This window comes from Alligator mississippiensis, chromosome 14 (assembly GCF_030867095.1).
Source record: "Alligator mississippiensis isolate rAllMis1 chromosome 14, rAllMis1, whole genome shotgun sequence".
Lineage (NCBI taxonomy): Eukaryota > Metazoa > Chordata > Crocodylia > Alligatoridae > Alligator > Alligator mississippiensis.
Window position 1 is genome coordinate 39,100,758 of NC_081837.1, and position 23,047 is coordinate 39,123,804.

Below are 23,047 nucleotides of genomic sequence, written 5' to 3' on the forward strand. Positions count from 1 at the left end.
CTATTTAAAATGTGATTTTAAACACTTGTTGAGCACATACAGGGGGCTAATATATAAAACATGCTTATGTTACACCCTTTGCCTCTCCTGTAGCAGGGCCCACTCACAGGCTGAAGCTGGAGACGAGGAATGAGAACTCCTGGGTTCTGTTCTCAGACTACAAGTCAGAGACAAAGCCGACTTGGTCCAGGTCATTTTATCCTCTCTGTCCCTCAGCTTACCACTTGGTTCAAAGGGAATACCATCATTTACTTGCCTCACTGGAAGCTCTGAGGTTTCCAGACCCTTTGGGATCTGTGGGTGAACTGCACTTGAAATGCAAAATCTTCTCGTGATTCTCGAAAGAAGCTTCCGATCAGGTCACAGGTGCTGCTTGCAGAGGTTCATGTGTCAAGGGTTATTTCTTGGAGATTGGTATCCATATTTGCTCAGTCACTTTCCCCTGTTCAATGCTTCGTTGCAAAGGTCTAACAGATCTGTCCTCTAGTCTGTTCATCAGCAAGGGAGTAAGTGAAGGCAAAGAAAAAGGGAAGTGCATTAGACTGATGGTCACATCACATGCACCTTCCCTAGCCCTTCGAGAAGCAGAGGGGGGTCACCACTGAATTGCCTTGGCTTCTTTTAGTAATTAGTCCATATATAATCTTCAGGTCATGAGCATGGGGGGTGGAATGAGCTTTGGTTCCATACTCAGCAGCCCTGAGAGAGTTTATCCTCCTGCTGTCATTTGTGGCTTCAATGCCTTTGAACAAAGGGGCTTCTCTGTTTCTACATTTTGTTTTGCTTATGTGTGTAGCTTGCAGTCATTTTGTCATCTTTATGCAGCTATGATGCTGATCAGGGGACTTTCTGCTGTCATATAAACCAGCAAAGAGCCAGGGGCTAGGCATCTTTCGAGAAGGAAAGATGGAGAAGGTGCTGCTGTGGAGGGGTGTGTAACTCCTGGATTCTTTTCTTCCTCTGGATGAAGGAAACTTCCCTGGGGGGCTGGTTTCACAGGCAAAGGAGGGACATGCTACAGAAATTGCACTACCGTTTTGGGTCATGCTAGGTGCATCTACACTCGTGCTTTAATGCACATTAGCTTATTTTCATGAGCACAGAGAAGCATCACAAAAAAGTGTGCTTTTGCTAATGTGCATTAAAATAGGCTAATGTGCCTTTTCCAGTACTTTCCAATGGAGGTACTAAATTTAATGCGCATTAGCAAAAGCGCATTAATGAATGTGTAGATGCGCCCACTGTGTATTAAGCAGTTATTACTTAGCCTGAGATTGATTAAGCATAAACGACCTCTATTTCAGTTAATTCCTAATGCAGTCTCTTTTCCTTTGCTGGCTTGGCAATTTTGCTGCAGTTGCGACTGGTTAAGAATATCTCATCTCTTTTTTTCATTCGCATAGAGCTGATCAATCTTCAGGACAATAAACCTTTGTTACATGACAGAAAAGGTGAGGAAAGCCTAAAGGAAATAAAGAATGAATAGGAGAAAATGCTGCATCCAAACTTCAGCTGGTGAAAACCAGTTTAGCTATGTTAATCTCAGGGAGAAGGTTTCATGCCAGCTGAAGGTTTAATCCAGTTATTCCTCTTTGTTCTTTACGTCTTCCTTTCTTTCTTCCCCGCCTTTCACTCACTGCAACAAATGATCGGTGAGTTGAAGAATGGATGAATATCTTTCTGGAGATTCTGTATTAGAGAGGAATAGGGAGCTACAGAACTGGTATCCTCTTCTGCAGGGCTGACCCATGGCTATATCTACTGCTTGTGCTGAGACTTTGTCTCTAATAGTGGTAAGCAAGATTATCCTTTGTGCAAACCCTAATTGTCCTGGTCTAGAGCAAATATTTCATTTCAAGCTGTTCTTTGTGGAAAGGGAATGCCCTGACCTTGGGCAATACCTAGAAAAAACAGTGTCCTGAATTGTTTGTCACTGGGAAGATTGGGGGTGGGAAGGTGCTTGACTGGGACAGGTGACTGATTTACAGGTGTTAGTGCCACCAGAGTGAATACTAGTACCAGTGCAGCATTGCATAAGCAGAATTCATGAGTAAATCTCCATTTGTGCTGAGAACTGGTGCATTTGTATGTGTGAAAGAAGTTGGGTTTTCCTCCTTTATACTTTCAAAGCTTGGTTCCAGTGAAATTATTGCTACCAACACCGGTGAGAGAAGAATCAGTTTTCTGATTGCTCTCATCAATGACCCTTGAGACCACCACTCAGAAAGAGGCAGGCATGTTATTTCCTAATTAGCTCTGATTTGCTTGTCTCCTTCCAGAACCTGGCTACAAACGTGTGTGCTACTTCAGTAACTGGGCCCAGTATAGGCCAGAACCGGCTGAATTCTTCCCAAACAATGTGGACCCTAATCTATGCACCCACTTGACCTGTACCTTGCAACAATGAATGAAAATCGTGTTGGATCCTACGAATGGAATGACGAACACAGACACTATCCAGAAATTCAAGCATTGAAGAAAAGGACAGTTCCTCCCAATGGACAAAATCTAAAACAAATGCTCATTATGTCAGATGAAACTGAAGTAGTATTTTTTTCTATCAAACATGATGCAAGGACAGCAGGGATATGATAAAGTATTCCTTTGCTACAGAATAAGAATTGCATAGTATATATTATATAGTCATACTTGCATTAAAGGGCTCCATTTTTCAACCTGATGAGATTTCACTCATAAGAGTAATCATGTTTTATTTAGTGGGGTACTCATGTAAGTATGCATCAGTGTCAGTCAAACCTACAGGTCTCTCATACACTGCATTTAAACCCCTTTTCCACGTTATAATAGTTTGGATATTTTACATTCCCTGAAGCTGGACATAGGCAGGTAAATCTGATATCTTTTATTAGACCAACTCAGATAGTTGGAAAAATTCTTCTTAGCAAGCTTTCACATTTAAATACCCTTTGTCAGGCTGAGGAAGCATCTTCAGTTGGCGTGTGCTCTTTCAATGTTGGATGATCCATTGTGTATTGACTGACTAGTCCGGATCGCAGCCCTATTCATCATCATTATTTTTCCTGAATTTAAACCAACCGATGCACTCATCCTCTTCATCTCTCAACTGAGTGCTCCATTCAAAGGAAGGGGATTACAGCACCTTCTTGCCTCCCACAGAGTTGTGAGGTCTAATGAATATTTTGACACCCTTGAGATCCTAGCAGCGAATGCTACTCTCAGATTCTTTTTGTTATTCTTCAAACAGGGCTCACTGCAGACCATGGCTCTATCCATCATTTGGGGTGGCATCCATGCAATGCATCCTATTTCTGTATGTCGGGGAGGAACTTGCACTGAAGGATATGGAACAGGAACCCAATGGGAAACTCATTAGAGTTAGAAGCGCAATAGTCCAAGAAAAGCTTCACAAATATGCCAAGTGCTGGTTATAGATGCTTCTATTTGATAAGAGATGATTCCTTAAGGGATTTTATGCACTTTCTCTTGCTGGTTTAACACTGTTTAATACTTTCCTTTAGTGTTGACAAGTCTGGTCTCTGGCCTGGCTTGTGGCAGTGAGGCGAGCAGAGGTAAAGGAAAGCAGGGTGTGTTGTATCACCTTGCATGCTCTCGAGTGTTATGAAGGCCAGGTGGGATCACTGCTGAACAGCCTTGACTTACTTTAGTGACAGTCTGTGCATAACTTCCTGGTCATTTGTCACTTTCTGAAGGCCATGTGCATTGGTGTTTGATACCCTGCCTGGTTAGGACCTATCAGGAGCCAGAACTGGGACAACGCCTGTTTATATCAATCCTATTGATTGTCTTTCCTTCCAGTTGCCAAGATGATCTGGGAGCCATGGGGATTGAGGTTTCTGGAGCAGGATCAGCCATCAAAGCTATGTAACCTCGCTATAATCAGGAGGCTAGTCTAGGAAACCTAGGAGCAAAGTGGAGACCGGGTGTTTGGGATGGTGTGGCAGCAGGATTGAAGACAGAGTTTTGCCATTGACTTTGACATGTCTAGGATTTACCTTGGGTATTTGGGTGTCTGAGTGAGTGTTAATGGGAAAAGCAGTTTGCACCAAAATGGGAGGGTGTGGTGGAGCACAGTTGGGGTGCTCATCACGTGACGTGGACTGCAGCTGGCTAGGGAAGAGCTAGCAGTGAAGGCAGCTGGAAAATACCCCAAGGGTCATTTTTTTAAGGGGGAAGGTGTGTGGCGGAGCACCAGGGTGCACTGTGGGGCTATTGCAAGCTCCGTGGGAGTTTGCTTGCAGAGGAGTAGGGACCACCCCCCGCCCCCTCTGGAACCAGTTTAAAGGGGAAGTGGGGTGGCAGAGCACATCTGGTTGGTGCCTGCCACTTTAAGAGCTGGCAGCAGGTGTTGCCCCAGCCCTGATGAGCGGCCGTTTTAGATCCAGGCCAGCAAAGCTGGAGGCAGCAGTTTGCTGCCTGACACCATTGAAGTAACATCTCCTGGCGGAGCTGCTGATCCCCATCTTCAATTTACAGTGAGAAACCAGTCTCGCAAGTCATTTTGTTGGTGTCAACAGGATACCCATATACGAGGTCTAAGTGTGAGTCACTCCAGAAGTCTGATGTACACGGCTTTTCAACTTGTCTTTGAGACTTTTATAGCATCTAGCTGGAACTTGACTATCGCAGAAGTCCAGTGAAAGTGCAAATGGTTTATTTATATGGGGGGTGGGGAGGAAGACGAGGCAGGCGGTGATTACACCTTTAACACTGAAACCCATAAGATAGGGGTTCAAAAATTTAGCCACAAAAGACTAAATGGCATTTTTGTAATTTTAAAAAGTTCACAATTAAGATGAGTCTCGGACACAGAAAAATATCTATTTCCACTGACCTACCTTTCCTTTTTCTTCTCTTGTATCGTAACAATGACAAGCTGGGCACCCTGCTGGCCATTGGAGGGTGGACCTTTGGCACTCAAAAGTAAGAACTTTTTCCTTCACTTATAGAAGACACACAAGTCTATGTAACAAACAGCCCCCTTCAGCTGCTACTGAAGTCAACCACAGCTTTCCTACTGATTTAGGCAAACAGAATTAGGTCCTTGATGACTGGTATAAAGATGGTACAGCTGACTGGATGTAGATGATGGTGCCAACTAAATGTCAGGCTGAATGAGATGATGCTGTTGGTGCAGTTGTTAACACAGGTTTGGTAAGAAAATAAGGACAAGGCAAAATACAGAGATCATTTATGAAAATGTAGAGATGGGGATATGCAACTGAGGCATCAATGGTAAGAAAAGAAGACTTTTGGTGAGGAGGGGAATTACTATGAAAAAAAAAAAACCTAAGGTGGATGTTGCTAGAACTCAGCAAATTATTTAATTTTTTTTTCAGGAAGCCTAGGTTGAGGAACATATTCATATATAGGTTTGCAGAATTGCTCCTTTAAGCAAATTCAGAATTTTTTTTCAGTTCTTGTTTTAATGTGATACGTTCTGTTTTACAATTTAAGATGGCTTTGGGTTTTTCAACTACCCTTGGAATGATTATTTTTTTAAACATTAAAAAAAATTCTAAAAATCAAAATGAAATGAATAATTTCAGATTGAAGGACTCGGCTTCTGTAATTTTATATCCGTAGCTGTTCATTTAATTTTTCTGTAATTTTTCTGATGCACTTCTCTCGCAGCTCTAAGCATTGTCCAAGAGAGAACTTCCAAAGGGTTGAAAGTTGTATTAAACATAAAATGGTGACATGATGAAGATGCAGAAGTGGGAATGGGAATACTTCCACTGCTTTCATTAGATGTTGAATCAAACTAACAGTGAAGATAACGACCTGGTTAGAGTATTGATTGACTAAATTGATCAAAACAGGAATCTGACACTGTTATCCGTGCACACAAGATAATAGCAAGGAACAGGATAGGAGGAAGTTTGGTGAAGATAGTTGGTGCTGAAGGAGGAGTATGAGGAAGAGGACGGACTGGTGCTCATATTCCCAAAGTCTGTGATAACAGCACTTGTGGAAAACACTTATTGTATAGTCACTTATAATGTGAACAGAAATGGGGTTTTAAGTTATATGGATCAAGGCCATTATGAAACGAACATAATGAGCCTTCAGTTCTATGTGTTGATGAGAAGAGGATGAACACTAGTGCAAGATTAATTCTCTACTTCCCAGGTTCACTCAAATGGTTGCCTCACAAGGAACTTGGAAGACCTTCATTGGCTCTGTGTTTGTGTGTCTCTGCAAATTTGGGTTTGATTGGATTGACCTGGATTTCGAATACCCGGGATCTCGAGGAAGCCCTGCTGAGCACAAGCATCACTTCACCATCTTGATTCTGGTGAGGAGATGTCGGACTTTGGCAGTCATGCCTTATGTGAGCTGAAATCGGACAGTCTGGAAGCCTGGAACTGTGCATCGGCTGGTCTGGTATCGATGCAGCATGAAAATCATTCGCTTTGGCTCTTGGAAAGCGACAACTGTAGAAATCGGGTATATGGACTTACTTAGGGCATTCTGTTTAAAGTCTTCTGGGATAATTTGGTGGGGAAGGATTGTTCAGAAGATAACTGAGCTACTAGAAAAAAAGGAGGAAGCTGGAATGTTTGCACACAGATGCAACAGAACAGGGATGGCATTTTGACCAGGATGACTAACAACTAAATTCTCTTTTTAGGAAATATTGGAAGCCTTTACAGCTGAAGCTGCAAGTTCTGGAAAGCCACAGCTGTTGATTACAGCTCCAGTATTTGCTGGCAAAGCCACTATTGATGCCGGCTGTGAGATTGCTGAGATAGGGAAGTAAGTAGTTTGGTTTGCACGTTGTGCATTGAATGCTACTGGCTGGGCTGTCTGCTGCCCTAAACTTTGTGCTATCATTTACACCCAGTGAATACAAAGTGCTATTGATTTTCAGATTTTTGTGCTTGCACTCCCATTGATATGAACAGCTATGGATATAAATTGCTATGCAAGGTGTAAGGGGGTGGAAATTGAGACTCATTGCCAAAGATTAATATTGGATGATCTGTTAAGTGTTGACTGAGCCTATCTTGTCATCCCATTCCTCACTGTTCGTTTTGTTTCTTTGGCTAAATTTAAACCAGGCTCCTAGATGTCATCAGTGTGATGACCTACGACTTCCATGGAGGCTGGAATACATTCACAGGACACAACAGCCCCCTATATCAAGGCTCTGCTGACCACGGTGACTTCATATTTTTCAACTGTGTAAGGAAACAGGCAGCAAATTCCCTCTGTCTTTGCCCCAGGAGGATCTCTTGAGAGTGACAGGTACTGACTGTGAACATTTCCCATGTGTGTCTGCAGAAATATGCCATGGAGTACTGGCATGATAATGGTGTCCCAGCTGAGAAGCGCTTCGTGGGTTTTCCCACCTATAGGTCCACCTTCAGGCTCACAAGCAGTGACGCATCTGGGGCTGGCTCTTCTGGGCCCTATACCTGTGAGGCAGATTTTGGGCTTTCTATGAGGCAAGCCGCTTTTACAAGTTAGGATTTGCAGAGAAGATGGTATAAGAACCAGGGCAAATGGAATGATTTAAAGCTAAGATTCCTGTTTTGGACCTGGAAGTACAAGGAGACTGTATTCCCAATCTAAAGTTTTATGTCTGGGCTTGCAGACACAGCATAGCTACTGCTGCAGAGAGCTCTGTGTGAATTGCAAAACCCACCACAGAAGCTGGGTTAGATTCCTGGTCCTCTAGTCTGTGCTGAGCTCATGCCTGCTGTGGCTGTTTTGCTTTCATGACACAAGTGGGTTGATCTCAGCCTGCTGGGGTATGTCTGCAGAAGCTGTTGTCTACGTCCTAGACCATGTATGCAGCAGATCATCTCATTTATTTCTGAGCAGCTACAGGAGAACAAGATGAACAGGAACAGCTAATGTGGATTTGCCAAGGCCTAAGGCCCCTGTACAAAGCCAGGGGGAGGAAAAGGGATCATGTTATACAAATTAGGCCCACTGACTTCAGTGGAGACACCCAAGGCTGTCTAATGATCTGGAATTAGAGGTCCTAGGGAATATAATTTTATGAATTACAAATGGCAGATTTTCCTTTTATTTGGGAGTCCCTGGTACAAATTAGAGTAAGGTTGTTCTAGATCTAGATTTGGCTTCAGTGGAGACCTAAGGGCCCTTCCAGCAGGCAAGGGATTGATGGAGTATGGCAGTGTCCTGGCCACAGCGCCCAGCTGTCAGGAGAGGATGAAGCTGGCTGCCATCACCAAAGGATACCCCAGCTTCAACCAAGTCATAAGTGACCACTTACACTATCAGATTGGCACAAAGCAGGTTAAAGGGAGAACAGGATCAGATCCACTGACTTTACCTTCTGACTTTTGAATGAGGACTCTTGCTTTTGAACACCACTGTCTTCTGCAGATTTGCACGTTCCTACAGTGCTGAGGTGAATTGGATCGATGACCAGAAAGTCCCATATGCCTACAGAGGGAATGAATGGGTTGGGTTTGACAATATTTGCAGCTACAAACACAAAGTAAGGCCTTTAATGCTTTAAAGTGATCTTGACTTTAACTTATTTCCTGCTGTTGGCTTATATTCCATGCTTTTTAAGTAATATTTTAGCAGGCACATGTTGTATCAAGCTATGGTGATTATGATAGGAGTATATCACAGAGCAACAATTTTTGAGCTGGGACACTACTGTCTGGCAGTGCTGTGATGCATCACTATCCAACAAGTTAATGATGCCAATGTTCACGTTGTAACTCCTGGAGAAAACAGTTCTGGGAACTGAATTGAGTCATTTGATGTTTGTGGCAGGTCAAGTACCTGAAGGATAACAATTTTGGAGGAGCCAGCGTCTGGGCAACTGACCTAGATGACTTCCTGGGCACGTTCTGTAATGAAGGAAAATATCCTCTAATAAGTGAGCTGAAGAGACTGCTTGAAATGAATGGTAAGAGGATGGGAATAAGGATTTAGCGTAGTAGAATTAGGAGGCCTGGGAAATGAGTCATCTTGCAATGAAAGACATCCATGTGGAAAGAGCCATAAGAAGGCTTATGAATTATTGAAGCCCTCTGCAGTCTTTTGAATAGATATGAAGGATGTGTGCTACCCAGGCTTTCTGCTTGTTCTCTGTATGGAGGTGAATATCACTCTGATAGGTCATATTAAAAAAAAACCCCAACAACAGCTTTTTCACTTGTTCCCAAATGAAAATGCATGAATTGCCTACATGAATCACATGATTTGTCTGATTTCTTTATAAGCTTTGATGTAGCCAAGATCACCAAGTTGGTTTCTTGATAATGATAAGCCCTTGACATTTTGAAAGAGCCTTCTCAGTTCATTAGTGCACAGAAAGTAAGTTAAATAGAGGAATATTGCTTGCTTTATTAAATAAATGGTGGTATGGAGCCACACTGAATACAGTCACTGCACCGACTGCCATGTTCAGACTTATAGCCCCTTTGCAATGCCAGAGGAACTAAAGGGGTCAATGTGTAAATGAAGATCACACCAATTTGACTTCAGGGGAGGTATACCAGCTGGCATCACCTACATTATTCCCATATTTAGACGTTTTGAGGCATATATTCCCAGGGATTATAGGTAATAGATTTAGCATGTTTGGAGCTGGGTTTTTCTCTCTCTTGTGTAAAATGGTCTCCTGTCCTATTCTGGAGGCCTGGTTCCCTTCTAAGTAGAAGGCAGAAATACTGTCAAGTGCACCACATGACTCTTCATGGGCTACTCCCTAAACAGTCTGCCGGATGTGTTGGGGGGTATTCATGCAACCTATGGGTAGGCTAACTTCCTCCATCATTTGACAACCCTCCCCAAGTAACAAAGATGATCAAACTGTTTCGGATCCAGGAGGCAGCCAGTAGAGCAGTGTGCAGTGTTTTTAGGGCATTGTTACCTGGCACAGCAACTTTCCCAACCAGATGTAGCCCCACTTCCGTCACTGTCGTACCGCTGTAGTGCTGTTGGGTTTGATCTCTGGTGGGCCAAGTTCTGTAGACCCATTTGGTGTGGCATCTGTACAACACATCCTTTCCCCATGTCAACCATTCTGCATCTGTATCTTTATTTAAAGGACCCAGATATTTGCCTCCTGCTTGCATCTGTTCTGGAGTAAATTTGAACCATGGTGGTACAAACCTCTGTAGCTTGTAAGGTTCTGGCTTCTCCTCTGTTTTGCACAGCACCACTTCTTATGGAGGCTGTCTGTACTACTGGGGCCATTGCGGTTTTTATGGGTTTGTGGTGAAGAGTGGTTGGCTGATTTCCCCACTTCCCGTCATCACTATCATACCGCTGCTCTCTCGATCCTGCCTAGTATCTGCCAACACAGTCCCTTCTGCATCTCTGCACCTCTCCTTCCAGCTTTCCATATCCACATTCTTTTGCTCTGCTTCCATTTCTAACCTAGACGCCCTGATCTTTGAGTTGGCTGACAGCATAGCATCCTTCAAAGATGAACCCCTTGGGTTTGGTTTTCTGTGGGTAATTTCAGATTCCAATCTTTCAACTTCCCATTTCTTCCTCCAACACTTGGGTTCTTTCTGAAGCCGTGACCAGGGCAACAGAAACCTTTCTGGCTGCTATAGGCAAATCCCTGCCAGACTAGGATGCTTTTCCTTCTTTTCAACAGGCTTTGTACCTGTTGCCCATTTATCTCACTAATTGCGTAACTATCCATAGGGGTTTGGAGCCTTAAACAACTTTGCCCAGACCAGAGGCACTCACTTTTGCAGCAACTGCCTATAATGGAAGGCAGGGGAAATTTCTGTGGCTGGACTGCAAACACTGGTGGAGAAAGGTTATGTCTCTCACTCCTCTTATATGTCCTCTTCACTTCTCTTATACACAACTCTCCATTTCGCTGACTTGCTCACTCAGGAATACTAGAACTGTTACCCAAATAGTTGTGCTTACGGTGTAATCAGGGTTGAGACTTGAGACACAGGAGTTTGACTCTATAAAGCACATTTATTAAGAGGTAAACGCAATGCATTAACGGGCAGTGAGTTAGTTACCTTGCTAAGCAGACATCTTCTAAGAGTATCGGTCAGACAGCCCTTAGGCTCCGCGAGACAGCCTTGCACTTCAGCAGTCTTGAAGGTTGGTTCAACTACACTCTTCACCCTTGCCTTATTTAATCTATTGTGTGAGTATGCCTTTTAATAAATCCCCTATGTCTATTGACCTATGCCCTACCATTGCTCAATCCCACACAGACTTCACTCATGCCCATACAGAATGATACTCTCTTCATCTTTTCCTGACAACAGAATTTAAAAAATCAGCTAAACCTTAGCTGTTGCAAAGTTTGCTAACTTTGCCTCATGGCTGTTTGTGTAACCTGTTGCTAAGCTCAGGTCTTGCCCCTATGGTTAAGGAATGAGGAAATGTGGCTGATGGCTTAACGGTTCTGATAATGAAAGACCTGTTGGCCTACAATATGAACAGGCGCTGTCTCGGTTCTTGCATCCGAGAGGTCTTAACTAGGTAGGGGATTGTCATGAGCCCCACAATATTTTGAGGTGTTTGGGCATGCCATGCGTGCTTCCCTGAATTAGATGTGCAGATATAGAGTTGTAAAGTGGACTGAGCCTGCTGCTTCTTTCAGGTGGGCTTTGGCCCCTGATGATGTCTTCAGCTGGTCTTTCAAATAACACACACCTTAAGCTACCCCCCAGCAAACAATACACCAAATCAAACCCTTCCACTTTGTCTCAAGTACTCTGGGAGGAACTCTTTGTCTCTGGGTCCCAGGTGAGCAGCTTGGCTGCTTCTGGCAGCAAGCAGGGAAAAGTAATTGCAAACCTGGTGGCAGCTGGCCAGTTTCCCTTATGACCAACCCTCTGGCAGGGTTATAGCATACGTGCTTACTAGCTCGGAAGCCAGATCCTTACGTATTTACCCCATTGCACCATTAATTAAAAAATGAAACTATTGCATCCGCTAGACTGCTGACACAGACTCAGAAAATGGAAATAAATGAGTGGAAATAGGGTCAATTTGGACTCATGCATATAAAACAGGGACTTGGATTTATGTGTGAAGCTGAAGTCCTCTACCCAGAAGACAACCGAAGGACAGCGCTATTTTGAAATGAACCCTTATGAGCTATAATAGTGGATGTGGGTCAGGGTCTATATGTCTGTACACGACGTGCTGGGTTGTTATTGATATGAAGTGCTTAACCAAAGTGTGTTTAAGGATTTAAATATATGTGTATATAATGTTGCTTCTATCAAGGGATGTGTTTTTAATTTTACAACATTCATTTTTACTCATCAGCTGTTTCTCATGACACACAAAAAAAAGTCATGCCTACCCCTATAGGCATGAATTTAACATAGGTTAAAGAAATGTTATTGCGTAGGAATTGCAGGTCTTGTTAGGATGCTAGGTAAAAAGACACTAGTCATAGCGCATCACGATGAAAGTACTGTGCAGAGAGTTTTAGAAAGAATAAAAAAGGCTGGAGAAAATCATTGGAGGAAGGTATTCTTTGGATGGTTTCCCTAATAATGACATGCATTCATCAGTCGGTGACAGTGGATATCGCAGCTATTCTACTGACTGGTGGTGCATCTTCTCTTGTGGTTGTAGAGACCAATGTGAGACTTGCAGGTCCTGCCACAGTGGTCACAGGTATACGTGGTGTTAGAGGCTGCTGTACTGACAGGCTGTTTCCTTTTGGTCGCATTTCTGTTGTCATTTAAGTAACCATTTCTCATTGTGATCTTGGATCCATGATTGAGAAGGGAGCTCCACTTTGTCCTGTCTCCTGCTAAGGCCTCCAAAGGTTTGGTCAATTCCAAAAGCCTTCATGTTCTGCTTGCAGACGTCTTTGAAGCACAATTTCGGGCAACCTGCTCTTCTCTCCTCACCTGCAATTTGCCTATACAAGATGTCCTTCAGGATGTACCCATCTTCCATCCTGCAGAGATGCCCAAGCCAGCATAGGCACTGCTGTTTGAGTAGTACAGTGATGGTTGCTACGTTAGTTTTGCTTTTGGTCCCCCACAGCCACAAGTATCTTGAATGTGGTGTTGCACCCAGTAGTTTAATTAGTAGGAGGAAAAGTATATTTGATAGCATGCTTGTGTCGAATGTGTTGTTGGATGAAACAAATGCAAAGAAGAGTGTGGCTGCTAATGGAAGAGTAGCAGTTGCTGCAATAAGTTTTGTAGGGACTCTTAGTGGTAAGCTGAATCACCTTGCCATTTGACACACCATAGAAGAACTTATGTCCCAACTCCTAAGGAATGCAATCTAGTAGGTGGTGTAAGACAGGAATTGGGGTTGTGGGAGACTAAGCACTGGGAGGGATGTTGACCACCCTATACAAGAGTCACCAAGGAGGAAACTATAGGCCAAAAGGTCTTTCATTATGAGGACCATGAAACCCTCAGACATATTTCCTCGTTCCTTAACCACAAGAGCAAAAACTGAGTTTAGCAACAAGTTGCATAAGCAACCATGGTGCAAAATTAGCCAACTTGGTAATGACTAAAGCTAAGCTGAAGTGTTTATCCTTGTTATCAGGTGGAAAAGATGTAACAGAGTATCACCTTGTATGGGCATGAGTGACAGGTGTTAGAGTGCACAAGGGTTGAGTGAAAGCCAATAGGGATAAGGAAATTATCATAAAGCATGCTTATGCATTAGATTCATTAAGTAAAGTGAATAAAAGGCAAGTTTATAAGGCGTGCAGTCAGACGTGCCTTCAAGACTGCTGTCCCACGGACCGTAAGGTAAGGGCTATCTGATCAACACGCCTAGGAGAGGACCTTTTGCTTAGCAAGATAACTAACTCGCTGTTTGTTAATGCATTGCATTATTTCCTAATAAACATGCTTTGTAGAGTGGAATTCTTGTCTCTCCTTGCATGTCTCAACCCTGACTATGCCCTAAATACAACTTTTTGGGTAACAATATCTGTTCCTATTGATTGTATTTTTTCCCAGTTGCCAAGGACAGCAAGGTTTTTGAGGCAGGATCAGTCATTAAGGTTATGTAACCATGCTGTATCCCAGAGGGATAGTCTAAGAAACCAGGGAGCAAAGCCAGGACTGGGTACTTGGGGTGATGTGGCAGTAGTGTTGAAGGCAAAGAGTTTTGCTGTTGACGTCAGCATGTCTAAGGTTTACCTTGGGTGTCTGAGTGGGTGTTAATGTCAAAACAGGTTGCACGGCAATAGGGGTTGGGGAGGAGCAGGGAGGAAGATGCCATTAGTAACATCTCATGTCCCCCTCCATATGTTGTCTCTTAATTCAGTGGATCAGACGCACTGAAGTCTGGTTTTTTTCCTGCACTGGGGCTAATTTGCCCCCAAATCCAACATAGCTGTCCACAGCTGAATCATTCCAGTGTTGGGGGTCCCTTGCTCCAGCTCTTTTCCCAAACTTGATTCTTGTGTCCAGAATAAAGGATGTGACTGGAGGAAAATGGCATGGCCGCTGCTTCTGACTGCCTGGTAAGCCCTAGCTGCCATGTTGGACTCTTCTACCTTTGGTAGAAAGAAAGGGCAGCCTGAGGCCTGGTAATTGGAGAAATTAAAACAGGATGAAAACACCGTTGCTGAGCCCCTTGAGGAGGTTTACATTCTGTCCACCAACAGCTGGGCATGAGATTTCATTGTTCTTGAACAAATGAGTCCTTCTGTTTGTGTATTTAATTTTGCATATATTTAGGTAGCTTGACAGCCATTTTCTCGTCTTTATGCAGGTGTGTGGCCTTCCATCGAAAGGAAAGATGAGAAAGGTGCTGCTGTGGATGGGTGAGTAACTCTTGGACTCTCTTTCTTTTTCTGACTCAGATATGAAAAAACTTTGCTGGAGGGCTGGTCTCACAGGCAAAGAAGGGACTTGCAATATAACTTATATAGTGGGGTCATTGACATTACTTATCTTCACTAAGCATTGAAATACTCCATTCCAGTTTATTTCTAATGCATGCTCCTTTTTTTTTTTTTCAGGCTTGGCCATTTTGCTGCAGTTGCAGCTGGGTAAGAATATCTCAACTTTTGTATTTGTAGACAGGCAACAATGAGACTATATCAGGAATTTGTTACATGGAGAGAAAAAAGACTGGGAGAATTAAAGAATGGATTAAGGAACCATTGAGTTCATATGCTACATGGTGTGAATCAATTTATCTATGAAAACATCCATGAGTAATGTTGATGCACGTTAGTTGTGGGTCTGATCCAATTATTCCTTTGATTTTGTTCCTTAGTTCCCTCTATCCCTCTCCCCTCCTTTTTCTAATTAGTAGAAATGAATTCAAGAATAGACAACTGTCTTCCCCAAGACTCAGAATTAGAGAGGAAGAGGCAGCAATAGAACCAGTACTCGTGCTTCTGGTGTTGATGCATGGCTGATCTACATACCCTGTTGAGATTTAGTCCCTAAATAAGCAAGATTATTCTTTGTGCATGTCCTACTTGTCCCGATTTAGAGCAACTATTCCATACTGAGCTATTGCTGGGTGGGAGGGAACGTCCTGATTTTGCCCAATATTTAGGCAGTAGTTTATTAATTTGTCATGTGGAAGGTGTGGTTGGAAGATATTTGAATAGCACTTGCGACAGAATCAAAGATGTGAAAGCTGGTAGGAAATTGTTGCTTAAGCACAACATTTGAATGACAGCTATGTAAAATTTCCATCCACATTCAGAACTGGTGCATCTATATGTAATGTATAGCCAAATGGGACTATGAAGGGTTAGTTTGACATCTTCTTCTGCACCTCCACTGGTTTCAGTGGAATTACTCCTGATTGTAGTTGGAAAATTGATTCCCCTCTCACCAATGCTGGTAACAGTCTCAACAACCCCTGAAACCACCACCTGGAAAGAGATAGGCATTCCCTTCTCTAACAACTCTGATTTGCTTGTCTTCTCCCAGGCTCTGCCTATAGACTTGTGTGTTACTTCACTAACTGGGCTCAGTACAGACCAGATCCTGCCAAGTACTTCCCAAACAATATAGACCCCTACCTATGCACCCACTTGATCTATGCTTTTGCAAAGATGGAAGAAAATAAGATCGCCCCATTTGAATGGAATGATGAAAGCAGACTCTTCCCAGAATTTCAAGCGCTGAAGAAAAGGTCAGTTGCTTCCAATATGCAAGGTCTGAAACAAATATTGTTAGTGCCAGAGGACAGAATTTTGTTTTTTATAGGTTAGATGGAAGGGTGGGAGGGAAAAAAGTACAGCATTTCTTCAGTACAAAACCACAGGAGGGCTCTCATCATGGGGTCCATCTTATCAGTCTGATGAGTCCTTACTTACTTCCGTAAGTCATAGACCGGGGCGGGCAATTATTTCGGACGGAGGGTTGCTTACTGAGTTTTGGCAAGCCATTGAAGGCTGCATGACGGGCAGCCAGGGGCACTTAAATATTAATTTTCTAAATTTTTTAGGGGCCCCACGGGCTGGATAGAATGGCCTAGTGGGCCACATCTGGCCCGGGGGCCTCATTTTGCCGACCCCTGTCATAGACTGTTACATGGAAACCCAGAGAGAACCTCTGGGGCCATTTACTTCAACCCCTGCTCAAGACAGGATCATTGCTGTCTAACCCATCCCAGACAATGGTTTGTCTTATCTATTCTTAAAAGCATCAGCTAGTCCATCCATCTAATGTACCAGACAGAAGACAGTCACCGAAGATCAGCAGTCATCGTGCAATCCACCCATCAGCAGGCAGGACGACAGAGAGGAGTAAAAGTGGGGCTCTAAACTTAGAGGTTTTCCATATCTAGGAATTGCATCAAGAATGAAACCCCAACAGGCCACAAAGTTCAGTTGTTTGGGCTGTCTTCCCATTAGGGAACGAGATGTTCTGGGCAGCCTCTCAGTGGGGCTGCCTGCAAGACTTCTGCTGGAGGGAGCTAATTTATCCAGCACTTCTGCTGGAGGGAGCTAATTTATCCAGCACTGGTTGGCTTTCTGTCTGGGTGGAGAGATGAAACCCTTGCAGTATCAATGTCAAAGGACATTAGCCAGAACGAACCAAACTTAAGAATTTGTGGTGGTGCTTGATTCTGGAAGAGACCCGGTGACTGCTCCTGCTGAACGTGCTTTCTGTTCTCTTGTGTCACAGGAACAACAGGCTGGTGACCCTGCTGGCCATTGGAGGGTGGAACTTTGACATGAAGATGTAAGAGCTTTTCCTTTTGTCTTAGTATCACTACGCTGATGGGGATGCCAACATCTTGGCACCATGCAGCCTTTGAGTGCTGCACTGGAGCCGGTCGGTGCTGGTCTGGGTGTTGACTTCAGTGGGCGCGGGACTGTGCTCCTCGTGGTCGAATGACATTGCAGATAACTCGATGCAAATGTTGGTAGGGACCGAGGAACAGGCTGGATATTGACAGTACTATGGGCGCAGGTGATACTAGAAATGTAGTAAGGGAAGAAGTTGGATGTGAAGATTTATTATGCAGATAGAAAAGCAGTGACATGAGGAGGATGGCAGGAGGGTTCATGAGAGCAAGTGCGCATTGCATGGTGATAACAAAAATAAGGTAGCTGTTTTTCCAAGTTCAGTTAGCTTTGCAGAATTCTTCATTTTTAAAATGATAAGCCAAAGGCAGAGTAGGGTGGCACCTTGGAGACAAACTGGTTAGAAAAATAAGCTTTGCATTACGTATGGTCTTCAGAGACTATGGATTCTTACTCTGTTCCTTCAACTAGCTTTTATAAGCCCTGTATCCTTCAGTGGGATTATTCCCTTGTTTATTTCTATTGCGTTATCCAACCTACCTCCCCTTTCTCAGTAAAGCCCCCACACCCATCTTCTGAATTTAATTTTTTTCCTACATAGTATCCCTTCCTTATGCAAGTCTATTCATAACATCTCATAAAGTAGGCCATAGCCTACAAAAGTGTATGCCTCTCTGAGCCAGTTATTTGATAAAGTACCACCCTGTCACCCTTCTGCCTGACGTCAGAGTAACACAGATAACTCTCAGAAAAAATGCCTCAATATTCTTTGATTTGTAAATCTTGATTTGTTTTTTTCATTCACAATCATTTTGGTGTTGAAACTTTGCACCAATTCCATTTCAGAAGACTATAAGCACATAAAACAATTCTTCTAGGCAAATGGAATATTTTATTTGAAGTTCAACAAACCACATTTTTCTTTTTAGCTTTTGTGTTTTGGACTTGCCTGTGAACTGAAATCCAGGTTTTTCACATGGCTTCAGATACTGCAACAGTGGAAATTCCTAAAGGGATTATGGTTACCTCAAACATAAACTGGTGATATGATGATGATATGATAATGGAGATGAAAAGCCCGTTGTTCATTAACTCAAGTCTGTTAACGTTAATGGAAGTATTTCCATTGATTTTAAGTTTTTAGATCAAGTAAATAGTAAAAATAATGCCCTGCTAGGGTATTAATGGTGCTGTGACTCAACTGGAAAGATGAAAAAAATGATGGTGGAACCAGTGCCTGCACATTAACAGTAGAGATTTGGATGGAAAAAACTTTAATGAAAACAGCATCGTGCTCTTCATACTCTGGAGATCAGTGGTAACTGCACCGTTTATGCATGGAGAAGAGAATTGGGAAATATTATTGAATAGTGATTGTTAATGACCAAAAGAACGATGTTAATTATCATGGGGTTGGGGCTTTAGAACGATACGGATCCAAAAAATCATTTTGTGAAACGAACACAATAACGCTGCAGTCCTGTGCGTTGGTGGGAAGAGGATGAGAGCTCATGCCAGATAATTCTCTTCTCCCCAGGTTCACTCAAATGGTTGCCTCACAAGCGAATCGTAAGACCTTCGTTGACTCTGTGGTTGCATACCTCCGCAAATTTGAGTTTGATGGGATTGACCTGGATTTCGAATACCCAGGTTCCCGAGGCAGCCCCCCTGAAGACAAGCATCGCTTCACCATCTTGATTCGGGTGAGGAAACACTAGCTATTCTTTATCTGAGATGTAGCCAAGCAGTCTAGGAGCATGGAGCTGCGCATCACTGGTTTTGCCCTGGGGCTGCAGATATCATTTTAATGATTAGCATGAGGAAAAAAAAAAACAATTATAGAAATATGGCGAGGGGATTTGCTCAGGACATTCTGTTTAAGGGCTTTTGGGGCAACTAGGCATGGAAGGAACATTCAGAAGATTATTGAGCTTATTAGAAAGGAGGAGGCAGCTGAAATGTTTCCACATGGATACGACTGGGCACAAAAGTTTTTGAACTGGAGTCACTAACAACTAAACTGTCTTTTCAGGAAATGCTGGAAGCCTTCAAGGCGGAAGCCACAAGCACTGGAAAGCCACGACTGTTGATTACAGCAGCAGTAGCTGCCGGCAAAGGAACCATTGATGCTGGCTATGAGATAGCTGAGATAGGGAAGTAAGTAGCCCGTTTCCATGTTGGGCATAGAATGGTAATATCTGGGCACTCTGCCGCCTTGACCCTTGTGCCATCGTTTACATCTGTGTACAGAGGGTGTGTAAAGTGCTGCTGATCTGCAGACTGTAGTGTTCACACGTTCTCTTTGCACAGGTATAAATGCCTGCATGAGGCACAAGGAGATGGAGATCAGACCCGTTGTCTAAATGTTGGATGATCCATTGTGTGTTGACTGATGAGTCTGAATGGCCATCTCATTCCTCATGGTTATTTTAACTTGTGTTGACTTGAAACCAGGCTCCTGGATTTCATCAGCGTGATGACCTATGACTTCCATGGAGGCTGGGATCCGGTCACAGGACACAACAGCCCCCTGTATCAAGGCTCCACTGACCAGGGTGATATGAAGTATTTCAACAGTGTAAGGCAACTGGCAGCTACCTTTTTTCTTTCCCCAAGAGCTTCTCTTCAGAGCGGCAGGCATGGATTGTGCCTTTTCCCATTTCTTTCCCTATAGAAATATGCCATGGAGTACTGGAACAACAAGGGTGTCCCAGCTGAGAAGCTCCTTATGGGGCTCCCCACCTACGGGCGCACCTTCAAGCTCAGCAGCAGTGTCACATCTGTGGGAGCGCCTGCATCTGGGGCTGGCTCTGCTGGGCCTTACACCCGTGAGGCTGGCTTTTGGGCCTACTACGAGGTAAAAAGCTTGAGATTTTCTGCATGAGCTGGGATAAACTGATGCAATTCCCTCATCAATCTCATTAGAAACTAAACTTGATCTGAGCTTTCTAGAGGCCGAGAAGCAAAAAGTTGATCTTAAGGTATGTCTACGTTTGAATGCTTTTACACAGGACAGAATGTGGGGTGTGAAACACAGGAAGAAAATGATCATAATGATCCCTTCTTCCCCCGGAACAGGAAATGGAATAGCTGCGGGTAGGCTAATTGGCTCTGTCACTTGGCAGTTCCAAGCAGCCATCCTAAAGTGACACAGAAATGTGGGCAACCTGCTTCAAGTTCAGGACGCAGCCTGTGTAGAGCAGGGTGCAGTGTGTTTAAGGTGGTGTTAAAGGGCAGAGTAGAGTTCCCAACCAGACAGCTTCATTTCCATCACTTTTGTTGAGGTGCTGTTGGGTTGGATCTCTGGAAGAGGTCCATCTTGCACACTTTCTGAAGGGGAAGTGAGTCGATGGAAGCTGCACAACACAGTCTCCATGGCCTTTCTTCTTCCAAATTACCTGGGCCAAAGCAGTGGCTGGTGCAAAGTAGAGGAAGGACGTTCTAAAATGCATTTTGCTTCAGTAGAAAGTGAAGGGCCATTTTACAGACAGGGGAATGATGGAGCAAAGCAGGGACCTGTTCACATCTCCTCCTCTCAAACATGCATCCTACCACTAAGGCTGCCAGAGGTGGGTAGGGCTGGTTCTCCATCATTATAGGCTTCTCTAGAGGCAAATTAACATTTAACTGGTCTCTTTTGTGGCTGGACTGGCATAAAGCGGAATAAGGAAGGGACAAGATACGACCCATTGCCTTTGCATTGTGGCTTCTGAACAAGGGCCGTTGCATGTTAACACCATTCTCTTCTGCAGATTTGCACGTTCCTACGGAGTGCTTCAGTATGCTGGATTAATGACCAGAAAGTCCCATACGCCTACAAAGGGAACGAATGGGCTGGGTTTGACAATGTTTGCAGCTACAGACACAAAGTAAGGTCTTTAACGCTTTAAAGCAATTTGTAGTTTTACTCTTCTCCTGCTGCTAGAATATGCTTTAATTCAATAGAGTGGTTTTTTATTAAATAAATATATTAGGAGACTCATGCATGTTGTGAATATGAGGTGACTATTTCACAAAGCATTTGTTTCTGAATTGGGACACTCCTGCATGGAAGTGTTGTGATGTATCATGATCCAATGAGTAGCTGATTTCAATGTTTGTGTTGTAACTCTTGGAGACAAATATTGGGGAAACTCTACTGAGTCATTTGATGTTTGTGTCAGGTCAAGTACCTGAAGGAGAAGAAGTTTGGAGGAGCCATGGTCTGGACAATTGACCTGGATGACTTCCTGGGCACTTTCTGCAATGAAGGAAAATATCCTCTGATAACTGAGCTGAAGAGACTGCTTGAAACAAATGGTATGATGATGTTGATCTTGATTTCAAGCCTGTATAATTAGGAAGCTCACTAATCCTGTTGAACATGGTTTGGATGAAAGTCACCTATGCATAAATGACCATAACAATCTTTTGGTATGACTATAGCCTTGTTTAGGTTCTCAGAATAGGCATTAAGAAGAACTTAAGCACTACAATGTCTTTGTGCAGGTTCTTTGTACAGATGGAAGTGTTATCCCAAAAGCTCATATTTGGAACCTAATATGGTTTGCACTTGACCCCTATGAAAATCTCTCATATCAGGTTATGGATGGTTTTGGTTCTGCAACCCACTTCTCAGAGTGTGCAATGCATCCCTCCTCTGCACATGATCTGCCAAGGTTGGCAGTCTGCTGCAGCACCAGTATTTATTGGTGCTTCATTGTTTTCATGAAGCTCTGCAGACTCGCACTCTTATCTCTGATGCAGCCAGCTCTGATCCTGCATGGTCTTTACAAATCAGGGAACAGGGTCTAGAAAGGTAGTCAGCCATATGAGAATGTACATGTCCTTGGAGTCTGTCCACATATGTGATGTTAATGCATTGGGAATTATTCATTGTAGAACCAGTTGTTGCTGATTGTCCTAAAGACGCATCCTGCAACACGGGTGGAGGGACGACAACTCCTACACCTTCACCTCCTGCTGGTCCCACGCCTAACAGCGAGTTTTGTTCTGGGAAAGCAGACGGAACCTATGCTGACCCGGCAGACCGTACGAAATTCTACATGTGTGCTGGGGGCAGAACATACAGCTTCTCCTGTCAAGCAGGCCTGGTCTTTGATGAGAGCTGCACGTGCTGCAACTATCCCAAATATTAACGCCATCTCTGGCTCAGAACAAACAATAGTCTTTAAAATCATGTAACCCTCAAAACCCACTTTGGAATCTCCCTTTCCTCATAAATAAAGCCAGCAAGCAGAGATTGAGCATAATACATTGGTTGTCTTTCCTCTGTGTTTTAATGGGAATAAATAATAGTTTCATTTCTGCAATGTCTTTGCCGCTATTGTATCACAAGTTGCATACACCTCATAATCGCCTGACACCAAATCTGGCAGGCAGGCACTTCTCAAGTTGACTTCCTACAGCTCGCATCTGCTTCCTTCTCTGTCTCCATTCTTATAGTAAGCACATCTCTCTTAAAAGGGGTACTTTTCACTCGCACGTCTCAAAAGGAAAGCGACTATCCTCAGACCCATTTTACAGATAGGTTTAGGCACAGAGTGAAAGTGAGCCTTTTAAGTTGTCACAGGAGATTAGTGCCAGACCTGGAGACATAGCTCTCCTCATGGCTTATCCAGTGCCCTGATCACTGCATCACATTGCCTTGCAAAGGCTGGTATGACTAAGCCTGGAGTATTTGATAGTGCAGATGTTGGGAAGAGTTTGATCCATGTCTCAGCAGCTGGAATGTGTCCATCTCCATGGAGGTGATAGTGACCCTGGGGTGCTTATCACCAGCCATCGATCTATGGATAAATCCCACAGGTCAAATCCATTGGATTAATTCTCCTTCTTGGCTGGTGTGAC

The 23,047-nt window shown here is 43.6% G+C and overlaps 1 protein-coding gene and 1 pseudogene across 1 annotated transcript; both read left to right on the forward strand.

Annotated features, from left to right (window-relative positions):
• The first annotated feature begins 1,645 nt into the window (after window positions 1-1,645).
• LOC106738429 (acidic mammalian chitinase-like) lies at window positions 1,646-8,925 on the forward strand (annotated as a pseudogene).
• Window positions 8,926-13,662: 4,737 nt separating this feature from the next.
• LOC102559828 (acidic mammalian chitinase) lies at window positions 13,663-22,451 on the forward strand. Its single transcript, XM_019491489.2, has 12 exons — window positions 13,663-13,718; window positions 14,692-14,743; window positions 14,942-14,971; window positions 15,873-16,077; window positions 17,076-17,132; window positions 18,735-18,900; window positions 19,230-19,354; window positions 19,652-19,775; window positions 19,872-20,054; window positions 20,950-21,066; window positions 21,361-21,496; window positions 22,079-22,451. The coding sequence occupies exons 2-12, from the start codon at window positions 14,719-14,721 to the stop codon at window positions 22,333-22,335; spliced, it is 1,425 nt and encodes a 474-aa protein (XP_019347034.1). The 5' UTR covers window positions 13,663-13,718; window positions 14,692-14,718; the 3' UTR covers window positions 22,336-22,451.
• Window positions 22,452-23,047: the final 596 nt, after the last annotated feature.

Bases quoted from the DNA above. Each gene is read 5' to 3' on its own strand.
- LOC102559828 (XM_019491489.2), top strand. From the start codon at position 14,719: ATGAGAAAGGTGCTGCTGTGGATGG. The intron at 19,776-19,871 runs GTAAGGCAACTG...CTTTCCCTATAG, and splicing joins ATATGAAGTATTTCAACAGT to AAATATGCCATGGAGTACTG. The intron at 21,497-22,078 runs GTATGATGATGT...TATTCATTGTAG, and splicing joins GAGACTGCTTGAAACAAATG to AACCAGTTGTTGCTGATTGT.